The following is a 23,954-nucleotide window of genomic DNA, read 5'->3' as shown; positions in this document are numbered from 1 at the left end:
CACAGAAGATACATTTTTATAGAAAACGAGCTGACTCTGCAAACGTTGTTATGCATGTAAATTTTTTAATTAATTTCTGGTGTAGGACACAGAAATCTAAAAGGAAGCAGACTAAACATACATTTTACAAACACATAAACATAAGTAAGCTAATACCTCCATCTACAAGTACTTGTGGAATAAACCGGGGACTTATTTAGGATTGCGAAATATTAAATCTATTATATATTAATTATCATTGTTGACATATTGGGTAAATGCATTTATTGTGAGTGCATATGATTAATAATTACTGCAAAAGGCAACACATCAAGGCACACTAGGTACATACATGTTTGTATACTAGCTTCACATATTTTGCTAATGTTTGGTCTGTTAGTCTTTATACGTCTGCAATTTAAATATAAGATAATTATCGTATGCAACTAGTGAGCCTAGTTACGTTAAAAGTATGAATAACATAATTTGAGGAAAATGACCACTGTGGCAACATTATATGTACGTTTGTGTAACTCTCGAAAGTACATGTTTTTTGCTTCAATATAAATTCTAAGTCATAAACGTAACGAACGAGACAAATATAAATACAAAATAAAGAATTACATAGATTTGACATGATAGAGAGACTAAGCGGACGTACTTATTGTTGTGATTATAATGAGTCATTTTTAATTACAAATATTAATTAGTAATATTTCTTTTTTTGCAAACCTGCAAAAATTAAGTGTGTCGCGTGTATGCATCTTTATACACTGTACAAGATGAAGCACTTTTATTAAGTACTAAAGAGTGTTTTTCTGTGTTAGTATGTCTAACCCAGGAATAAGCCCTTTTGGGCGTAGCCAATTATTACGGCGTAGTCCACCGCCGACACCTTCGCCGTCTGAACAACACCAGACTCTTGGAGACCCAGAGCCGCCAGCGTCCACTGAGCCTGAGGTGGAATACGTTTCTACGCCGGAGATCCAGAAATGGTTGACCTCTATGGACTCCATTATGTCGGAAGTTTGTGGTATCGTAGCAGAAGGTAAAATGAATAACGACCAGAAACTCCGTGTCACCAACCTATGCCGTAAGGTCTCTCATGGGACATCTCAGATGGCGGTACTATACCAGTCCCTGAAGCAGAAGGCAATCCAGGCCCATGTTACTATACGACAACTGCAAGGAGAACAGGACATCGCGAACTCCCTCCAAGAACTAAGACAGGTTGTAGCAGCTGAACGCCAGTCAGGTTCTACTTCATATGCCAATATGGTAAAAAAAGGAGAGGACAAATTTGTACGCCCAGCCAATCTCAGCTCTCTTGCTATTTACCCAAATGACAAGACGCAGAGCAGTGATGATACCAAGACCCTTGTCCAGAAAATTATCTCGCCTGGAGAGCTGAAACTTCGAGTCCGTGGTTTGAAGAAAACTAAAAACGGAGGAGTTATTATCAGTGCGGACAGCAAAGGCGACATAGAGAAGCTGAAAACTTCAGAAAAACTGGTTTCTTCAGGCCTCAAAGTCGAAGAACCCTCAAAGCGCCGTCCTCGTATCGCAGTCGTTGGTGTCCCGGTAGCCCTTACTGAATCGGAGGTAATGGAGTGCAATTTTAACAAAACCTCTCTGAAAAATTGCCGAATACTACGCGTGCGTCATTTCTAAGTGATGTAAGATTGAGCCACAAGTCGGGTAAGAAAGATCGTCCTACCGTAACTACATCATTGAAGTTCCAGCTAGCATTAGAAAAATGCTGATTAATCAAGGCCGTATTTTTATTAATTGGACGTCGTGCCCAGTAAGAGACTTTACAATAGTGACCAGATGCTTTAACTGCCAACAGTTTGGTCATGCAGCCAAGTTTTGTCGCGAAACAAGCCCTACTTGCAACCACTGTGGGGAGATGGGACATTCTTTTAAAGAATGCAACAACAAATCCGCTCCTGCCCAATGTGCAACCTGCAAGCGATTCAAGCGTAAATGTGACCACCCTACTGGCGATGTGAACTGCCCAGCACGCAAATATGCAGAGGACAATTATATACACACGATAGATTATGAAGGCGCCTAAGAGCGCCGATTATTTTACTTGTAAGTAGCACTTAAACACTAGATTTTACTTCTCTTTTTGTATTAACTTATTTACATCTTAACGCAATGATAAATAATCTCTTAAGCGAAATTGATCATTTTTCCGTATCTGAAGCAATAATCTGCAATGTCGAAAACTGCAAAAAGAATATTCCTACTGGTGAAAAACTACTAACTTTCCTAACTCAGAATATTCGTAGTATTTGCCGAAATTTTAGTGGGTTTGAAGTTCTTCTACAGAACCTTGATATAAGCTGTGACATCATAGTACTTACGGAATGTTGGTTATCAAAACAAATAGATAATTTGCCATTGCTAGATGGTTATACTATGTTTATATAAAACCGCGATAAATGTCAATCAAAATGATGGCCTGGTTATATATATTAAAAATACCCTAAAAGTAGCAGTAGAAGAACCCTTATTCCAAGGCTGTAATAGCCTCTTGATTAAAATTAACCTAAACATAGTAGCATTGGCTATATATAGGCCACCATCTCAAAATGTTGATACTTTTTTAAACTCGCTTAGTATAATCTTAGAACAGCTTTCGTCTTATAATAATATCATACTTTTAGGCGACATAAACATAAACATTGTTTCTGGGAAAATTAACACTCATGCACATAACTACCTCAATATCTGTACATTCCATGGACTATGGCCAGCTCATGATTACCCTACACACCAAAGTGGTTCATGCTTAGATCACATATTTATAAAGTCTAAATTACCATCAAAAACTTATATTACGAATTCATCGCTTACTGACCACCAAGCAATATTACTAACATTACAAACCTCGTTACCTAGAAAAAACTGCATGCGTACCATAACAAAATTAAACATGACGACACTTGAAAACGACATACGCGACTTAAATCTTGACCGCGTTTACAGTTCTAGTGATCCAAATATTAGTTTGCAGTATTTTGTTGGTTCATTACAAACTTTAATTAGTAATAATACCTCTAACAAAATGATACCTAGAAAATACAGCAATATTAAGCCGTGGATTACGCCTGGCCTTGTCCGTTGCATTAGACATAGGGATAAACTTCACCAAAAGCTAAAACTTGCACCTGATAACGAGATGCTTTCCATTACTTACAAACGCTACAGGAATTTCTGTAATAACCTATTGAAAAAGATAAAAACCCAATATGACAAAGTTCAAATACAAAAAGCCGGCAAAAACAGTAAGCTGATATGGAAAGTTGTTAAAAGTAACACTTTCAGATGTAAGAAATCAGACTCTGCTCTAAAACTTTTAGCAACCGATGTAACTCCAATACTAGCGGCAAATAAAGTGAACAATTATTTTGTCAATTTGGGTAAAGATTTAGCTGAAAATTATTCCCGAAATTCTTGTCCACAAACTACACATATGTCGCCTAATACCTTACATTCGTTTGTGTTATTAGATACGGACGTTAAAGAGGTTGTTAGTATTATAGATGGTTTAAAAGACTCTTGTGCCGTTGGATGGGATAACATCCCAAATAGCGTACTAAAAAGATTCAAGCACATAATTGCACCTCCACTAACTTACATATTTAACTTATGTTTATCGAACGGTATATTTCCTAATCTGCTTAAAAAGGCCTTAGTAACCCCAGTTTTTAAAGCCGGAGACAAAAACAATATTACCAATTATAGACCAATTGCAGTTCTATCAGGAATTTCTAAGATTTTGGAGAAAATAATTAACGTTAGGCTTATTAAATATCTTGAGAGCAATAATTTGCTTTCGGATCGCCAATTTGGCTTTAGATCAAAAAGATCAACTAACCAAGCGGTGCATCAGCTAACTAACTATGTATGTACAAGTCTAGATAAAGGTATGTACACAATGGGGATCTTCTTAGACCTTGCCAAGGCATTTGACACCATTGCTTGCTCTCTGTTATTGTATAAACTGGAAAAAATTGGTATAAGAGGAACACAGCTCAAATTAGTCTCGGACTATCTTAATAACCGTGAGCAGTGCGTAAAAATTGGTCAATATAGAAGTGCGGGACTAAACAGCAGTAGTTACGGAATCCCCCAGGGTAGTATATTGGGACCTACTTTATTCCTAGTTTACATAAACGACCTGTGCAATTTGTCTCTGCAAAATGGTGTCATTATATCGTATTTTGATGATACAGCTCTTGTGTTCTCAGGTAAGTCTAAGGATGAGGTCTATCAAAATGCCCAAAATGGTTTTAATGTTGTGTCTAACTGGCTTAACAATAATATTCTAACATTAAATTCAAATAAAACAAATTACATGTTATTTTCAATGAGAAATAGTAATAAGTCGACTACTAACCTAAATATTTATGCACATAAGTGTAATACGAGCGCGTCCGCGGCGACTGCATGCGCTTGCCCTACATTAGTAAAAACTGACAATACTAAATATCTAGGTGTCACTATTGACAGTCACCTTAATTTCCGTAAACATATTGATTCATTATGCACCAGAGTACGTAAATTAATCTATATCTTTAAACACTTACGCAACATTGCAGACTTTAATCTAATTCGCCAGGTGTATATGGCTTTGTGCCAATCCATTCTTACCTACTGCATAGACTCATGGGGTGGTGCATCTAAATCTATTATCTTGCCCCTAGAACGTGCTCAAAGAGCAATCCTAAAGGTCGCCACTTTTCGTCCTTTCAGGTTTCCTACTCACCAGTTATACAGGGTATGCAAAGTACTTACAGTACGCCAGTTATTTATTCTACATATAGTACGACTCCAGCATACTGAAATTGGTTTCAGCCCGGTACCTTCCGGCAAGAGAAGAAAGGATTTAGTTTGCACTAACCCACAAACGCAACATGCTTTTACTAACAGATTTTATTTATTTCAAGGACCCTATTTATATAACAAATTTAACAGGCTACTAAAGTTATATAGTGTAAGCTTAAATAGGTGTAATAGAATGGTAATAGAATACTTACAGTCCCTCAATTACTCAGATACGGAAAAATTGCTAGAAATATTACAATAAACTGTTTAGCTTAGAAATTATAATAATAAGTACATGTAATTAAATAATTCAGGACAGCTTGTCCTGCTTAGTCTTTTATAATACAATTAAGTGATAGAATTACATTAAAATATCCATCAATCATTTTTTTGCACTGATAACCCGAAACACAGGTTTAAAACAAACCTAGTTCGGGTGTCCCTATATTATCTTTAGACCATCCTTCTCGTATATTATTATGTTTTGGTGTAGATTAACTCAAGTCCTATGATTATGACTATTAAGATATTTTTACTGGTTTTACATCCGAGTCATTTGTATTCGTACATGTATTTAAGTAATGTGAACTATGTTTTTAATAAATACATTTAATTTTTTTTTTTTTAATTTTGTATTTATATTTATCTCGTTCGTTACGCCCATAAGGGACAACAATAAAAGTACATGCAAAAACAATGTTACCATGATACGTGACATTTATCCCAGACCCAAAAATGTTTTTATTTATTGTCGTCTTCGAATTTGAATTCATGGTATGGGACTATAAAATTCCAACGAAAATTGATACGCGGGAAAAGACGTAATAGTAAAAAAAAACAAGAATATGTTTTTAGGCTTTTACAGCCTAAATCAAAACACTGGACCATGGTAATGCTGTTAATGGAATATTCATAGATAAAACACTTGTATTTAATCTTAGATTAACGGACTTATTTAAGTAGAAAACACAAGTATTCTCAGCAGCACAATTATAACGTCACATAATGTTTAGCTCCTCCAACACGTTATCATCGGCCAAGCCTTCTCGAAACTATGTTGGGGTCGGCTACCAGTCCAACAGGTTTCAGCTAAGTACCAGTGTTTTACAAGGAGCGGCTGCCTATCTGACCTCCTCAACCCAGTTACCTGGGCAACACGATACCCCTTGGTTAGACTGGCTGTCAGACTTTTCAAGCATCTGACTACCTGTAACATATGTCAGGCAAAAAAAAGCATGTACGGGAAGGGACAAAGAAGAATATATGCGTCTCTTTTGCACTTAGTAGAACTTTGGGTTATTTGTCTCGCTCGTTATTCTATATCTATGATCAAGGCTATACTAAGTGCAAAAGAGATGGATATATATTTCTTACCGTACCTGCTTTTTTGTGTCTGTCGCATATACGAACTGATATCGTTCGTGCCAAACATTGTGTGAAGTTATAATTGTGCTGTCAGACTTGCGTTTTCTGCTTCAATTAGTGCGTAAATCTTAGATACAATATAAGTGTTTTATAAAGGAATTCCATTAAAAGTTTTACCATGGTGCAGTGTTCTGTTGTCGGCTGTAAAAGCCGCAGTGAACGTAAAATGGAAAACATAACCTTTCATGTGTAAGTTGAAAATTAAACCTTTATAATGAAGTAATTAAGTTTCCAAATACTAAATATGATTAGTTATAATCACAAGTGTCCTCAAACGCCTGGGAAATACATTTCATCATTATTAAATCGCGAAGGATCGGGTAAGGTGGCATTCTCTCACATCAGAGCATAGAGTATAGTAAGTTGCATCAGAGGCTAAGACATAATTTGGGTCGCTGAGCCAACAGAGTTAAGTAAGTAAGTATAAACAATAGATAAGTTTTGTTGTATTAACCGACTATAACAGTACGTCATCAGAGTTGTCATTTTATTCGACACGACATTTCAATTTAGCCGGTTGTCAACCATTATAGGGAGACCACTTAAAAGGCAAAATAAATTACCCATCTTCATGTTAAAATATTTTTCTTTTGAAATCAAAATAGGTATATAGTATCTAGGATTATGTTATTCAATGACTCAAATGAGGAAGTCCAAGATAATAGTTTACTTCTGTATTAAATGTTACTTCAGATGATACTTTATCTATACTAATATTGTAAAGAGGAAACCTTTGTATATTTATATTGAATAGGCTCAAAAACGACTGGACCGATTTCAAAATTTATTTTACCATTTCTTAGGTGGATTCTTCCGAATCCGTTTAGGCTATATTTTATCCCGGAAAATAAACTTAAAAAATAAATGTCACCTGTGCGAAGCCGGGGCAGGTCGCTAGCATCGCTAGTCTGAAAATAAACACAATTTTTTACTCATAATTATTTTATCTGTCTAATAGCCAAATCTTGCCTTTTTCAGGTTTCCTAAAGCTCTGATTTTGCGAGAAATCTGGATAAGAGCTACTGGGCGGCAAAATTGGCAGCCTCAACTTCACTCTCGCATTTGTTCCATACATTTCGAGAGAAATTTATTTCGTAAAACTGCACATAGAGTTTACTTAGATAAGTTTCCAGTTCCGAAATTTTTAATACATGTAAGTTTGCTATTTATTATGTTTTATTTATTTATTTTGTATTAAAGAAAAGAGTAGAAAATAAGCGTATCAAATCGCTCATTACAAGTCTCTACATGTAGAAAACAATCATGTACTGAAAACTAATCGAAAAAAAAGTACAGACAATCAATTAATTAGCGAGAGAAGTAACTAGCTATCGAAATAGTTATGCGCGATTAGGTGTCGTATTAACTGGTGCTGTACAAGTCGATATCAAGATTTACTATTAATTACTAGGCTTCCAAGAAACCCAGTAATGCGTACAAAGACCGGATTTGACTTCAAACCAAAACTGACATATCTATAGCAGACATTTCGAAGGGTGTTTTTACGTGCAGAGAAAATATCGCAGTTTTCTTAGGAAAACGTCGATACCGACCATTATTCGTACCTGTAACCGTGATTTTTGGCTTATTTCTGTTTCTTTACTTGTACAAATGCAACAGTCGTCGAGGGCCATTAGTATACGACTTTTTTAACGGCCTCTATCAGCGTTGCCAGATAATTTTAATAAGTTGGGACTTCGGTTCTGTTGGGTGAAAATAGCGGGACTCCTCCGTCAGAAGAGGGACATAGTAAAGTTGATGTTTGATGTTCGATGTTCCGCGCGCGAACAACAAGCAAGGAAGTGTTAACTACGCGAAAAATTAATCGAGCTTTTTTTAAGTTCGTATTTGGAGTGAATCCGTCCCGGACTACGGTGAACCACGCTACGCCACCGGTTTCAAACAATAGTCTGTGTGAATCCTACTAAAGGCGTATGGTCAAGTTCTCCCCGAAAACCGGGACCAAGCCTGTCCATCGCGTGGGACATTAAAATTTGATTCAAAAATCGGGACGTCCCTCCATAATCGGGACGTCTGGCAACGCTGGCCTCTATAGTCATTAAGATCGTTTTTAGCCTAGACAGAGAAAACTATAGACGACGTGATAGCATCTGTTTCACTCACACAAGACGGACATTCTAAAAGATTTTAGAGAATTTAAAAATAAATAATAAGAAAAAGCATACTTTGAGCAAAATGCTTGCTACAGTAGCAAGCATTTAAAAAGAAGAAAATAACTTGGCCTTCTCCCGAATACTGTGCCTTTACTGGTTTTGACGACCTCCGTGGTCGAGTGGCGTACGCACCGGTTTCAAGGTGAAGGTAGCTCTGAGGTCCCGGGTTCGATCCCCGGTCGGGTCAATGTAAAAATTCACATTTGTACATTGTCTCGGGTCTGGGTGTTTGTGGTACCTTCGTTGTATCTGAATTCCATAACACAACACAGCTGCTGACATATTTTTTACGCATAACTAGCTGTTGCCCGCCACTTCGTCCGCGTGGTTAGAAGATAAAAGTTATTAATTTATTAACGGAAGACCTCGAAGATGAATAATTTTCCCTGTTTTTTCCACATTTTCCATTGTATCTCCTATTAGTCGCAGCGTGATGGTATATAGCCTATAGCCTTCCTTGATGAATGGTCTATTCAACACAAAAATATTTTTTCAACTTAAACCAGTAGTTTCTGAGATAAGCACGTTCAAACAAACAAACTCTTCAGCTTAATATGTTAGTATAGATTTTTAGAAAATCAAAATATCTGTGAATATGCGATTTGTGATGTAAGAACTGTAGTTGATCTTGTAAGTCCTTACGTCTCAATACTCTCTACAGTTTGAAACGTAAACATTTTTAACAGCATGTTTCAGATTTCTCGCTTATTATTATTTTTTCTTCGTACCTATTATCTTAGTTGATGATAAAAAAAAATGGCGCATAGGGGTAGTTTATGTCGGATACATGAACTGGGCTGCTTTTGTAAGACGACTAAAAAATCACCGTGTATACAGAGAAAACTATAGGCTCTTAGCGATATGAGACCTCCCATAGTGGCTTCTTGTCAGTTTTTATGTTTGTCAACCCCTGTAAAAAATATTCTATCTATGTATCTTATTGAAGTTTTTACTAAATAGTGCTGCCTCCTTGCAGGGGATTAAAGCAAAAAGCCAAGCTAGGGATAAAAGAATAAAGCTAATAGAAAACTTACTCAATGGTAAATAGAAAAAACTCATATTTTCTTCTTTAAATTGAATAGGGTAGGTAGTTGACTAATTTTGAAAAACTAATTCATCGTGTGCCTTATGGTCTAATTTAGCTGAAATATGAATATTTCAGTAAAATTCAATCTGTAACACATTATATTTTACATTTTTATGAACTATTTGACATTATGGCTAAAAAACACGCCAAACTGTCATGGCGACTCGTGTTACGTCACGATATGCTAAACAAAGAACTGTTTGGTTGAGTGGATAACAAGTTTTACAAATTATCTTTTAAAATGGATCACAAGTTTTATAAATATTGTATAGTACCTCAGTGTGAAAGTTCTACAATCAAAACACCAAAAAAACTATTTATACATGTGCCTCGAAAGGAACAATTACGGAAAAAGTGGCTACAACTTGCAAGACGGGACGTAAATGTATCTTCGGATTCCAAAATGTATTTTTGCGAGGATCATTTCGACGTAAGTGTGAACTTTCTCACAATTAATTATGTTCTATAAATATATAATTGTAATAACTAACAAATTTTACTGTTTCCGATTGAAACTAGTTTTTATTAGGTTAGAATCTTTATTGTAACATTTCTCTAAATTAATTATACATCCAATATAAGTGGCGCGAAAAAACCTGTCATGTGACGTCACACTTTATAACATTGATGAAGCTCTACAAAAGTACCTACCCACCTAGTTAATTAAAATTAATCACCAACTTCCCCGATGAAACTTATCGTAACATTTTATAAGTAAACAAAACATAACCTATACACAATTTACAAGCATTTCATACCCTTTAAAAGCTTAATACCTACTCATAAAAATCGAATCGTTCCAATATACCAAATAATATAATAAAAAAAATATTACCAACATTATATAAATTAGTTCGTTTAATTGGTTACCTATTTTACACTACAAATTGTTACAGTCCGAAACACGGCAAAGGTAGCTAGATTCCAGATTACACAGCTCACGAAGAAATTCGTTCGTTTCGTTTCGTTTCTCGTTATCCACAGATTAAATAACACAAATTTATGTAACATAAATACTATAATTAATATTGATGCAAAAAATCTACGGCCATTGTCTACCTTAGAGCTGCAAAGAAATTTCATATTTCTTTCATAATATATATTGTAACAATTGTCAAGCCTAGACGGTCTAGGTACTGTATTTATTGTAGTGTTTTTAATTAATCCTTGATTTTCTTTATTGAGGTTATACACAGAATAATACGTTGGTACATGATTAATTCCCCATATTATCTATATTTCTAGGAAACTTGTAGTGTTTTCCGTAAAAAATGTTAAAATTACAATATTCACGCTTAAACAAAACGCTGTTTCTGTAATGGCGGACGACAAAGTTCTGCTTGACGTCACCTACAAGTAAACAAGTTTGTAAATACTACATTCAGCATGTTTATACTATATTTCTGTTAATAAACTAATAAAAATGGTGTACAAATGGTGTATCGTCCCACAATGTACAAATACGTCGATAAAAACGCCACAAAAACTATTCGTTTCTGTACCGACGAACCCTAACAGACGGAATAAGTGGTTACAGTTGGCTCAGAGAGACCCACACAGCATATTGTCTCATACAAATGTTTTTATGTGTGAAGATCACTTTGATGTAAGAGTACCAACAATATTTTATTCAAAATGTAATAGGATATAAATAAAAATGTCTTTCGTGAAACAAAATTACTATCAACTTAACCTAAAACTTTTTGTTTTGATTTTTTAATTTAATAGCAGAAACTGTTGTCCCAAGCTTTGACTGTATTTTTTAGCTAGAAAAAGATATAAGGAACTATATGAAGTACAAAATGGGCTTCAGTTCGAAGATACTTTTGTCTGAAAAGACATTACCTAGTAAATTCCATTGCCAAGAGGATTATAAGCGATTGGGCGAATCGGATCGTCAGAGCGCAGTAGTTGTTCAAAGAAAAAGAAAGAGAGAAAAAGAGCTTGTCAGGCATGTTGAAGAAGGATGCCATCTTGAAGTTCAGAATATGAAAGACACTGTGCAAAAAGGTGTCAATATTGTAAGGGATGAAATTAAACCTGATGAAGGTATGTAACATTGAAAATTTTACAACGAGACCTTCCTTCAATGAGCAATTAATAAAGTATAAGTCGTTGAATTGACTGAACGGATAGCCGAGTGGTTGAGGTCATCACGCCAAACCAACTTTGAGCGACGTGTCGCGGTTTCGATCCCCGCGTAGGACAAGTATTTGTGCGATCCACGAATGCTTACACAATGTGCTGCACTTTGTGCATGTGAATTGTATGTTTGTGAAAACCCCCGCGACACAAGGATTAAATTCCTTAGTGCGGGAGTTGTTTAAAAATCAAAAAAGTAAGGCTACAAACACTTTTTGACAGTCAAAGCATTATATTATATAGACAGCTCCCTATATGGCACATCCTGGACTGCTTCCTAAGTGCTCTAGCTGTGAAGAAGAAACGGCGCAACAAATAGCACACTGTCACTCATTATAGTGTGTTCATAAATGAATTTATTGTTTAGAAAACTTTGCAAAATAAGACAGTGTTTTAGAATGGTGGGGTATAATAAATAAACTATAGATCAATACAGTAGTACACATTGTTCATTACTCATTTATTTTGGTAACTTTTTAATGTTCACTTTGGTCTTAGGTTTTTTTATGTCCAGTCTGTTAAAAACGAAAATAATGTTGTTAAGGTTTACTAAGTACATAAAAAACCCACTTATTTAAAATTATTAACTTGAGTATTCACCTTTTCAGACACATCAGGAGCTCAAGGGAGAAAAACTACGACAGATATTTTACAAATGATTGATAAATCTATACAAGTAAGATTTAAAACAAATGTGTATAAAGACCAAGTTACAAAAAATATATTTCTATCCCATGGAATGTTTCTACTATCACTATATTTACTTTCAAAATTCAACGGTGTCATCTTCAATCTTCTGTGTAGCTATCCTAGCTATAAATATAACATAATGCCAGCCTACATACGTCTCACTGCTGGGCACAGGCCTCTTCCTATATAAGGAATTGATCACTATGCTAGCTCACTGCGGGTTGGCAATTTGGCAATTTCAGATTCCAACATCAGGTCCAGGTTTTCACACACTGCTTTCCTTCACCGTTTTGTCAGTGGTGCCTTAGAATAATTAAGAATGTACATGTATGTAAAAAAATACTTTGCGACTTGCGAGCATTGGGATCCAACCTGCTCTTACTACATACAAATCAAAGTATAGACCTGCAAGGTCACCACATGAGAGCTGAAAAAGCAGAGATAAATTAAGGATTTTCGTGTTGTGATATTTGTAGTTTGAGTGCTGTGACAAGTTGGAAATTATCACCTGTTAGTAACAAGGACCTTATAAATAGTTAATACATCTTCAACACAGATGGCGTTGTGTGAAAGTTGCATTATATTCTATACTAGCTGTTGCCCGCGACTCCGTCCGCGTGGACTTCAGTTGTGTTCGGTGGTCCCCGTTTCCATGCGAATGCCGAGATAAAATGTAGCCTCGACCCCCCATTACACCCCTTAAATTCAGACTACCCTTGTATATTACACATTTATATTACTTTTAACCAACAATTTTTATAAAAAGAGTTTTATATTAGTTTTGACCTACCATTACAACTCTTTTTTTCATTTAAAATAATTTAAATAGTAGCCTATGTCCTTAATCAGATTATCTGCATACCAAATTTCTTAACAATCGGTTCAGTAGTATTGGTGTAACAGCGAGACAGACAGACAGAGATACTTTCGCATTTATAATATTAGTATGGAAAGATGCACAGTTTATCGGCCTTTTAAGTAGTAAGGTCCAAAAGTTACCTTCCTGAACTATAAAATGAAGGATAAATCTCAAACAACTATTATTATTTTACAATATAGTCCCCCTTAATTTCAATACACTTTTTGCATTGCTTTTTTAACATTTCGATTCCTTAAAAAAAATAGTCTGTAGTTTTATCTTCAAAATGTGCCAATGCCGCGGGCTTCACCTCTTCATCAAACTTCAACTTCGAACATTTTTCTAACTTTTTCCTAGCAAGTCGGATGTCAATTAAAAAAAAAAATTGTCGCTTGGGGTCAAGTCGGGACTATAAAGTGGATGGTCGAGCTCAGTGAAACCTCATTCTTTGATCGCACCCTTGGAAACACCCGATGTGTGGACCGGCACTGGCGCTTTGTCATGAAGCAGCAACACTCCTCGCGACAATTTCCCTTGACGTTCTTTTTTAATAGCATCTCGCAATAGGAATGATGACCAATATTGAAAAGCTGTTCTATAATTTTTGAAAATATATATGAATTATATTAAACATAACATTTCTTTATTTCTTTCTTTGAAAATGTAGGTTTAGTACCTAAAAAATAATTTTTTATTCATAAATTAAAAATTTGCACCAAAACGCGTCTGTCATGGCGTCGCTTGCTTACGTTACGTCACTTACGTCACTTTAGAGTACAACGAACATTCGGTAAATGTAAACATTATCTAATTCATATTTAATTTGGACATTTTACTAGTTTTTACATTAAAAACATGACTTCGAAAGCATATAGGTGGTGTTCCGTCCCTCTGTGTACTAATACGTCCATAAAAACTCCTGAGAAGTTATTTATTTTCGTTCCTTTCGATAAGAAATTAAGAAAAAAGTGGCTTGAACTTGCAAGACGTGATTTGAAAGGAATATTACCCACTACACAGCTTTATTTTTGTGAAGATCACTTTGACGTAAGTATTTCCTTTTTTATTTTGTAGAATTTTGTTGCTAAATTCATTTTAAGCTTATTTTATGGGAAGTATACTTATTGTAATCAAATCCTCAATGAATGAGCTATTAAAAAGGTATTTTATTTCATTTTCAGTTACCAAATGATATGGCAAACTACATGCAGTATCATGTGATGGGGTCAGTGTCGCAGATTCGCATGAAACCTGGGTGCGTTCCCTCAAAATTTGAATGCCAACCTGACGGAAGTAAACCAACTTCCGACTCAAACAAAAGGAAATATGGTGCGAAAAAGCAAAAAAGAAAAATAATATCAGAAGCTGAGCAAGAATTACAAAATGAAACAACTACAACTTCAACAGAACAGCTGGAACTTGAAGACCCAACCCCCGGAACATCAGCCATGCAGGAAAGTACTACAAAAGATGCACCTAAGATGGTAAATAAATCCATTAAAGTGTATATAAGGAATAAGTTCAGAAGTAAAGTTGTTTATACAGAAATAAAATCGAAACCCTTTTGTCGTTCTGCTTTTACTTCACCATTTAAAATCACAAGTACCAAGCCATCCATATCCAACATACAAAAATGTTCCAAGAAAATAGGATATTGATATTTCATGCACACCATCATCATCAAAAATCATCTTTAAAAATTAAATCGTCTTCAGACTGCAGTGAATTAATTGAAGACGATAAGAAACAAGAGTCATCAAGAATCTTGGCATATACATTGGAGAAAATAAAAAAGCAACCACGGTCTTACATTGGAGCTCCTAACAGTTGTTACTACCTTATAGATTTAATTGAAAAAAAAAAAAAAACCCACACACCATTATAATAATGTGCTTGAAATAAAATTAAATAAAATAGTAGTTTCAGAGAGCTTTCTGAAGATTTTTCTATTGATCCGACATATGCCTAAAAAGCAAACCACTAATAGCTAGTTTGATGCGACCTTTTCTTGGTGTCTTAGATAAAGATTCTATAAGAAAAAAATTACCTATGGCCTTTAGGCATAAATATTACAATGTAATTTGACAGTTGTGTTGCTTTCTTTAAAATCCGCTATTAAAATTCCTTCGAAATCCCAAAATATTGTGGCCATGATACACAGCACATGCACAGTTGTTTTCGAAAGTCCCGTCATAGCTGCTAATTGTTTTGTCTTCAACCGCCTGTCTTTCAGTACTGTCTCTTCGACAAATTGAATGTTTTCGTCAGTAATGGCCTCGGACGCACGTCCTTGGAGGCCTTTCAATTGATTGTCTTCTTAAATGAAACTGTATCGCCCACTCTTTTCTGGTAGAGTATGACGGGGAGGATTGTTTGAATACAGCATCCAAACGTTGTTTGATTTCGGCCGGCGTCTTTCCCTCTTTGGTCAAAAATTTAATTACGGTTTGATACTCACTGTTATCCATTTCGAATTTTCTGTCGACTTTCTAACTTTAAAAGGTTATAACTTATATAAATGGTATAAATCAGCATTATGCTGAGCATCGGCCGTTTTGTGTTAATATGACGCATATTTTCCCCCTTCTATTTTCTATTTTAATTTATTTGTTTTTGTGTGTATGCGTCACTTTTTTAGCACAAATAAATATATTTTCTTTCTTTCTTTCTTTCAAATGAAATATACTAATACTTTGGATTGTGGTTATGTCGATAAAAGTCAAGTTATTCAATGTCAAGTTTGATATTTTTGATTAATGCAATGCGGGTAGGCCGGAAACTTTTGGACCCTACTACGTTACCTTACTTAGGTGCAACCCTTTTTTTCAATTGAAAAGTAGCCTATGTCCTTCCTCAGGCTCTAAAAAATATATGCACCAAATTTTTCAGGTTCAGTAGCTTTGGCGTGAAAGCGAGACAAACAGACAGAGAGAGATACTTTCGCATTTATAATATTAAGTATGGATTATAGACACAATAGGGATGATGACTGGGTATAAAAAGAAAAAATCTCATTAGTCCCTCAGTTAGATGATTGAAAAGTATGAGACACATATTTTTTTCCTTTTTCAGAAAAACTAGAATTGACAAAGATTAACTGCTTTAAAGTTTAGGAGAGGGGGCTTGTGACGTAACGATAGAGTAAAAAAAAACTCAGTCGTGACGTCACGCGTAAGTTTCATTCACTGTAATTTGGTCAAGTTATGTTTGCGGGACAATTGAAAAAATACGTATCCATTATTATACAAAAATCTACAAGACGGACACAGCAAAAACAAATTGTCATCATCCCTGTTACCATAATGCTAGCTTTATTATAGATTGCTTGGATATAGTGATCCGAATGAAAAATCAAAATCACTTGAAGATAACATTATTTAGAGTCTTTCTTTCCGAACGATATTTGTCTTGAAAACTGATTCATATCAATGTTTCTGCCGTAATGTTTTACCAAATACTTTATATAGCGAGCTTCGAGAACAAACATATTATATCATAATGGAAGTTGAAGAAACTATGAAGAATGAGGAATATTATACCTCATTGAGTAAGGTTAGGTTATGATGGAACCGGCTTAATATATTGTTAAAAGTTTCTTATCTATACTTCTATACTAATATACACGGTGATTTTTTAATCGTCTTACAAAAGAAGCCCAGTTCATGTATCCGACGTAAAATACCCCTAGGCGCGATTATTATTTTTTTATTATCAACTATGACAATAATTACGAAGAAAAATTAAACAAGAGAAATCTGAAAATTCTCTTAAAAATGATAAAAACACCGCCGCCCGCGCCCCTCACCATTGTTACAAGGCTCGGACCGCGCTCGCAACAAAGCTGTGTTTCTAAAAAACTACGAATTGCAAAATAATTTTGAATAAAAATTGCATTATTTTTTTTTTAATCTCATAAATACCTATTTTTTTATCATGAACGTGTTCTAGTCATTGGATACATGAACTGGGCTGCTTTTGTAAGACGACTAAAATATCTCAGGAACTACTGGTTCAAATCGAAAAATTATTTTTATGTTCAATAGATCATTCATCGAGGAAGGTTTTAGGCATCACGTTGCGACTAATAGGAGCAAAGATACAATGGAAAATATGGAAAAAACAGGGTAGATATAAATTATAACTCATATCTTCTAACCACGCGGACGAAGTCGCGGGCAACAGCGAGTAATGGGGAATATGCATGATTTTTTTTTTATTTTTTATATGTTTCTACTAGTTATTACATTACCAAACATACAAATATCACGTCGAAAATATAAACTATTATGCAAAAAATTAAATATTAAAATCGCGATCAATTTAAACGCGGCCATTTTGGCGCGCTTGCTCGTAACGTCACCAATGTCACCATTACACGAGTTCGATGTCAACAGCAAAGTGTTTGGTTTACAAAATTACCAAAAAATAAATAAAGTGAGTGAATATCGACTTAATTACCATGGAAAAGCACAAAAAACCATATTATAAATATTGTGTCGTTCCTATGTGTCCAAATAACATCAACACTGCACCTGACAAAGTGTATTTCCTTATGCCGAAAGGTGAAAATCTAAGGAAAAAGTGGTGCAAGGCGATGAGAAGAGACAATGTATCGTGTTTGAGCTGTTTATACTGTTGTGAAGATCATTTCAAAGTAAGTAAAGATATCAAAAAAGTAAAATACATATACAAATCATTCTTACTTTTACCTACCTACTTGTTTTGCTTACAAACCTCTACAAAAACATAACCTAGTTTACAAAAAGATGTAAAGATATTATTAAAAATTCTTATTCGATATTCTAAATTTATCTTTATGTATGTATAAGTATTATTCATGAATAAAAACATCTAAATTATTAGAGTAAGAGGCAACTTCGAGACTAGTTTTATTAACCTTTATATTATTTTTGGGTTTCAGATTGAAGAGGATACAGAAAATTATATTAAATACAAAATAATGGCATTAGAACATGGACAAAAAGTGAAGTTGCGATTAAAAAAAGGAGTAGTGCCACATATATTCCAGTGCCAGAAAAACGTGGCCATCATAAACACGTCGATTTTCGGAAGATTATCCGACTGCGCTTTTACGAAACCGGTTTCAGTCATTCTCTAAGTCCTTCCTAACAATTAATTAATACTTTGAACACATAAAACTATTAACTTAAGATAAAAAAACAGCGACACAATACAATAACAATTATTCCTCAAAAAAGAAACCATACAAATAGCTTGTTGACAGCAGACGTCTCGTGTAAAACTGACGTCACGTTTTGTTCCACCAATAGTGTTGCGTTTCGAAAATTTGCGCGGTTATTTCAAAACAGCCACTTTTTGATGATTAATTTTCATTATTAAATTAAAATTAATTCTAAAAATAATTATATAGTGTGTTTTCAGTAGCAATAAATATTACAAAAAAAAATATTTTGTCCATATTTAAGTCACGTGCATATTCCCCATTATATAATTTAGAGACAATTATGGACCCTGTTGAGCACAGCATATAACAATAGTAGGAGAGAGGATGCAGAGGGGTTTATTCTATGCATTATTATTATTAGTTATTAAGTTAGTAATTTAGAGTGTTTCCGTAATTGTCATTGGTGTCATAGAATAAATGAGTAAAGTAACAACTTTGGAAAAGGCACAAGTAGGTACTTCGCATATTGTGTTGGAATCAAAACCGCATCTCGTGCAACCGCAAAGCCATTCGACATATTTAGGCCCGATTTTTCAATCGTCAGATAACTTTTATCTGAGGTATAAATATGGCCGTTTGACATATTTCTATACAAAATCTGTCAAAACGTCGAAACTTATTCGTCAAATAAAAGTTATCTGGCGATTGAAAAATCGGGCCTAAAAAAAATAAAAGTATACTCCCTTATTAAGGAATTAAATGCTTTTATAGCGGGGGTTTCACAAACATTCAAGTCACATGCACAAAGACACCCAGACTCAGAACAAGCATTCGTGGATCACACAAGTGCTTGTCATACGCGGGAATCGCCCCAACACGCCGCGCTCAGTGGGTTTGGCGTGGTGACCTCAAGCACTCGGCTATCCGTGCTGTCAAATATTAAAGAATAGGTACGTAGGTATTTATATATTATATTTAAGAACATTATTTTGTTACAGTCGGAGAATGAAACCCAGTGTCACATGGGGTCTGTACCTCCAGGTGATGTGCCTTCAAGATGTGATAGTCGGAAGCAAACAGAAGAGGAACAGGCGGAGAAGACTGCAGAAGGGAAGATTGGGAACTGGATAACCTTATACCGGTCGGCGACTTCTTCTAGTTTTCACGGTATTTATATCAATTTTCCTTTTTGTATTGTTCTGTACTCATTGGGTAAAACGAAACGAAGGTTTTATTGTGTGTCACCAGGCTGTATCTCATGAACGGTGATAACTATTTCTCGTGCCGATATGAAAACAATTATTCTACGTTTAGTACGGTCTTACATTTTTTAATGACCCTTTTCTCTCTAAATTTGTATTTTTTTAACCTATAAACTCTTTTAACCTTTGACTTATTCACGCTTAAGGTATATTAATAGGAAATTTAACAAGTTTCTAAAAAACTTTTTTTTTGTTGCGTTTACCCTACGAATTATAATAATTCCGTATATTGTAAACATCATGTTAAACGAAACGCAACTCAAAACAATCTGTCAAAACATTCGGTTCAGCAACATGGCGACTTATCAATCGAGTGACGTCACACGTTTGTGTATCAACGCCGGAGTGCGAGTCGAATCGACAGTTTTATCATTTTATAATAGTTTCTAGTGATAATTGACTGAAAAAAAAAATGAGTTATAAATCGTGTGCAGTGCCCGGGTGCACAAATACTACTATAAAGACGCCGGCGAAACTATTTGTAACCGTTCCTAAAAATACGAAAGTACGTAATAAGTGGTTTCAACTTGCAAGCAGGAATCCTAAGGAAATAAGGCATAATACGGTTGTCTTCTTCTGCCAAGATCATTTTGATGTAAGTAAACATGTTATTACTTATTAATCATTTTGTACAGTAATTATATTATAGAATATCTATTCAACTGTTTTGAGGTTATGAAATTGACATCTCATGTAAATATATAAAATTCCCGTGTCACGATGTTAGTTACCGTACGCCTCTGAAACGGTACGACCGATTTTTATGAAATTTTGTTTACATCTGGGGTAGGACTGAGAATAGAACAACATCTATTTTTCATACCCCTGAGTGACAAGGGTTGCCCACACTAAAATTTATTTTTTATTTTTTGGACGAAACTTTTTGTTTTTATTGTTTTATAATGTAGCATTAAAAATGCATCCAACTAAAAAAATTATCAGGCAAAACGACGTTTGCTGGGTCAGCTAGTATGTAATAAAAATAAGATATATTTCCGCGTAAATTGACGAAAATGCGAGACCGGCCATATTGTTTACGTCTTTCTGTTAGTAAACAATTTGCGACGCTGTTTGTTCTGTGGAAGTTCAGTATTTGGAATTTAAAATTAGTTATAATCCTTATCATTGGTGTGCTGTTCTTAAACGTAAAATACTATTAAAAGAACACCCAACAAGTTATGGTTACACACGCCAACTGATAAGACTATGAGAATTAGGTACTTGGTTAACACTTTTGGGAAGTGATCCAGGGCTTTTGTCTTAAAAATCTCGTCTGTACTTTTATGACGATTATTTCGATGTAAGCATTCTGGTCTTTACCAAATCCATTAGGTACCAAAATCATGGATTTTGAGGTTAAACTTATAATGTAAAGTCGTAAGTATGTAGTTTTAGTAGGAAAATTGCCTGAAAAGTTATATGTAGTAAATGAAATTCTCGTGTCACGGTATACAAAACTGATCACCTCTGAAACGGCTCGACCGATTCTTATGGATTTTTTGTTGTGTACATATTCATTGGTTCTGAGAATAGGCTAGTTGGCACTTTTTATTATTTGATATATTACATATATTTTTGCTATGCAGCCATAAACGCAGTCCGCCATGATGATCTATATTATCTATATTATCTGTGCCGTGACGTGACGTGAGTACGTGACTTTTCTTGTAAATAATGCGCGTAACCTTTTTATCGGAATTCAAAACTATGTTTTCTAAAGGATTAAATGATAAATATAGTAATTACCACTATTGTATCGTGCGGGAATGTAAGAATACATCAATAAGAAACCCGGAAAAGTTGTGGATTAAAGTACCCAGTGATGAGAAAATGCGAAACACCTGGTTACAACTAGCTAACAGAGATCCCGTTTCTCTGTCCAGTGGAACTGCAGTGTATTTCTGTGAAGATCACTTTAATGTAGGTTCAAGAAACTGACAACTAATGAAGAATGTTAACTAATTTTGATTATTAAATTAGCACTCCATATTCTCTGTCTAAAATAAAAAATACTAGTGAAAAAATTACTTCGATACCTCAATTAGTTTCCGATTTAGACGTAAAACAAGTTGTAAACGCCCGGTGATGGTGTGACGTCACACCACAACACGCTCAATCTGGCTCACTCAGTCCGCTAGCGATCGCGCGTCCGTGCCGTCAAAATGTCCAATCCAAATACCAGAAAATCATGTGTTGTGCCTAAATGTAAAAATACAACTACCAATTCGCCGGATAATTTTTTTTTTATCGTTCCTAAGGACGTTAAAATGAGAAAAAAATGGATAAAAGCTATGAAGAGGTTAGATCCGTTTGGAGATAACAGTACAGTTTATTGTTGTGAAGACCATTTTAACGTAGGTAACGTAGGAATATTGATCATATCTTATAAAGGTACATTAGTAATAATAATTATTTTCACCTGACCATAAAACATTTTTTTACCAGTTTAATAATCTCGTGTTTATTGATTTTATATTGGCAGCAACAATGCAAAATCATTAAGTACGCGATTAATCCGAATTAAAATAGTTTCAATATAATTTACAGTGATCGTGAATACCTAAGACATTACTATTATAATCTTTGTAGTTTACATTTATTTTATACCTATAAACAAAAAATGGTCAGAGATGCCAGAATTTTCCGTGTTCTCACATAGTACTACATGTTATAATATTTTGAGAACATTGCAGCTGTTTTGCGTTAATAATAATAATAATAATAATAATAATAAATCGTTTATTTGCATTAAACATGGTATACAAAGGTGTTAAATAGGTATATAGTAGGTACAAGCATGTTTAGCTAAGATGAACATAGCACGCAAATTTTTTAGGAAACTAAACTATTTATACATTAACATTTGTAATCCATAAATTCTTTTAAACTATAAAAATTACAATCACTTAACCATTTATATAATGCAATCTTTAATAATCTTATATTTAATACTTTGAATTTACTTGGCATCTTGTTATATATCCGCACACATGTTGCAAGACAATTTTTATTATATTTGGTCAGTCTTGGTAGATCACTCTGTGCTAATCTAAAAGGATCTCGTCTGTTGCGTGGACATATTTCATTTGCAGTTTTAAACAGCTGTATATGCTTAACTACGAATACGCATATTTCGTAAATGTAGATACATGGGAGCGGTAACAAGCCAAGTCTTTTAAACAGTGGTCGACATGATTCGTCGGGTTTTAGTCCACAAATTGATCGTATGCACTTTTTTTGAGCAATGAATGCTCTGGTCATGTCGGTGCTATTGCCCCACATTATAACACCGTATCGTAATATCGATTCAACATAGGCGTGATATGATATAAAGGCAGTCTTCATATTGGTAACATTTTTAACTTGCTTGAGTGCGTATACGAATTTATTAATTTTAGTGCTAATATTATCTACATGTAATTTCCAATTAATATCTTTATCTATTATTATACCTAAGAACTTTGTATGCGTTACCTCATTGAGTTTATTTATATTAAGTTTAATGTTATTTTTATTATTATTTGTATTATTGAATTGGATATAGACGGATTTGTTTAGGTTTATTTTTAAACGGTTAACGTCAAGCCAATGTATTAATTTATTGATAGTATTATTAATTTCACGCTCATGATCTGTAATGGTATTTTGTTTTTTATCAGTTGCTACTACAATAGATATGTCATCAGCAAAGAGGATGCATTTGTGTTTGGTTATTTCTGTAATGTCATTTATGTATATAAGGAATAATACTGGGCCAAGCACACTTCCTTGTGGCACGCCGTATTTATTATGTCTATATTCTGAACAGTAGGATGTCATGACTCTATTTTTGTTAATTTTATTGATACTAACGCATTGTTTCCTATTACTCAAATAGGACATAATCCACTGTAGAGCGGGTCCCCTTATTCCAATAGCTTCCAACTTTTCTAGCAATATGTCATGTGATACCAGGTCGAAGGCCTTTGATAAATCAAAAAATAGTCCAGTGGTCATTTGATTGTTGTTAACATTGGAAAGTATTGCTTTTATAAGAGAGAATGTAGCTAAAGTTGTAGATTTACTTTTTTGGAATCCAAATTGTTCGTCACTTATAATTCTGAATTTATTGCAAAAATCAATCAGTCTTCTATACATACACCTTTCATAAATTTTAGATAAAATCGGTATTAAAGTTATTGTTCTTGTTATCCTTTGTTTTCTATACAAGTTTTAATCTATACTAGACTGTGCTTCTGCTCTGCTCGTATGGGCTAGGTGTAGGTAGATGGCTTATAATAATGCGCAACCATTAATCCATCTATTTTAGGTAGATTGTCCGATTGCCCTTTTTCGAATCCTTCATCCATTT

At 34.5% G+C, this 23,954-nt stretch overlaps 1 protein-coding gene across 10 annotated transcripts in view; it reads left to right on the top strand.

The window, feature by feature from the left end:
• Positions 1–6,150: 6,150 nt before the first annotated feature.
• The window catches only part of LOC113505464, a 31,848-nt gene continuing 14,044 nt past the window's right edge, over positions 6,151–23,954 (top strand). Inside the window, exons 1-5 of one of the 10 annotated variants that reach the window (XM_026888174.1) lie at positions 6,151–6,432; positions 7,222–7,396; positions 11,271–11,553; positions 12,255–12,322; positions 19,340–19,508. In XM_026888174.1, the coding sequence (XP_026743975.1) occupies positions 6,362–6,432; positions 7,222–7,396; positions 11,271–11,553; positions 12,255–12,322; positions 19,340–19,508 (766 nt within the window). In that variant the 5' untranslated portion in view covers positions 6,151–6,361. Of the gene's footprint in view, positions 6,433–7,221; positions 7,397–9,196; positions 9,935–9,975; positions 11,111–11,270; positions 11,554–12,254; positions 12,323–13,899; positions 14,243–14,376; positions 14,680–19,339; positions 19,509–19,871; positions 20,199–21,221; positions 21,903–23,954 lie in introns of those variants that run through there. The other 9 variants (XM_026888173.1, XM_026888175.1, XM_026888176.1 and 6 more) reach the window with 9 other exon arrangements.

The sequence above is a fragment of the Trichoplusia ni genome, chromosome 26, assembly GCF_003590095.1.
Source record: "Trichoplusia ni isolate ovarian cell line Hi5 chromosome 26, tn1, whole genome shotgun sequence".
NCBI classification, from domain to species: Eukaryota; Metazoa; Arthropoda; class Insecta; order Lepidoptera; family Noctuidae; genus Trichoplusia; species Trichoplusia ni.
The sequence above is the reverse complement of the archived record's forward strand: the minus strand, read 5'-3'. Positions and strand labels throughout refer to the sequence as shown.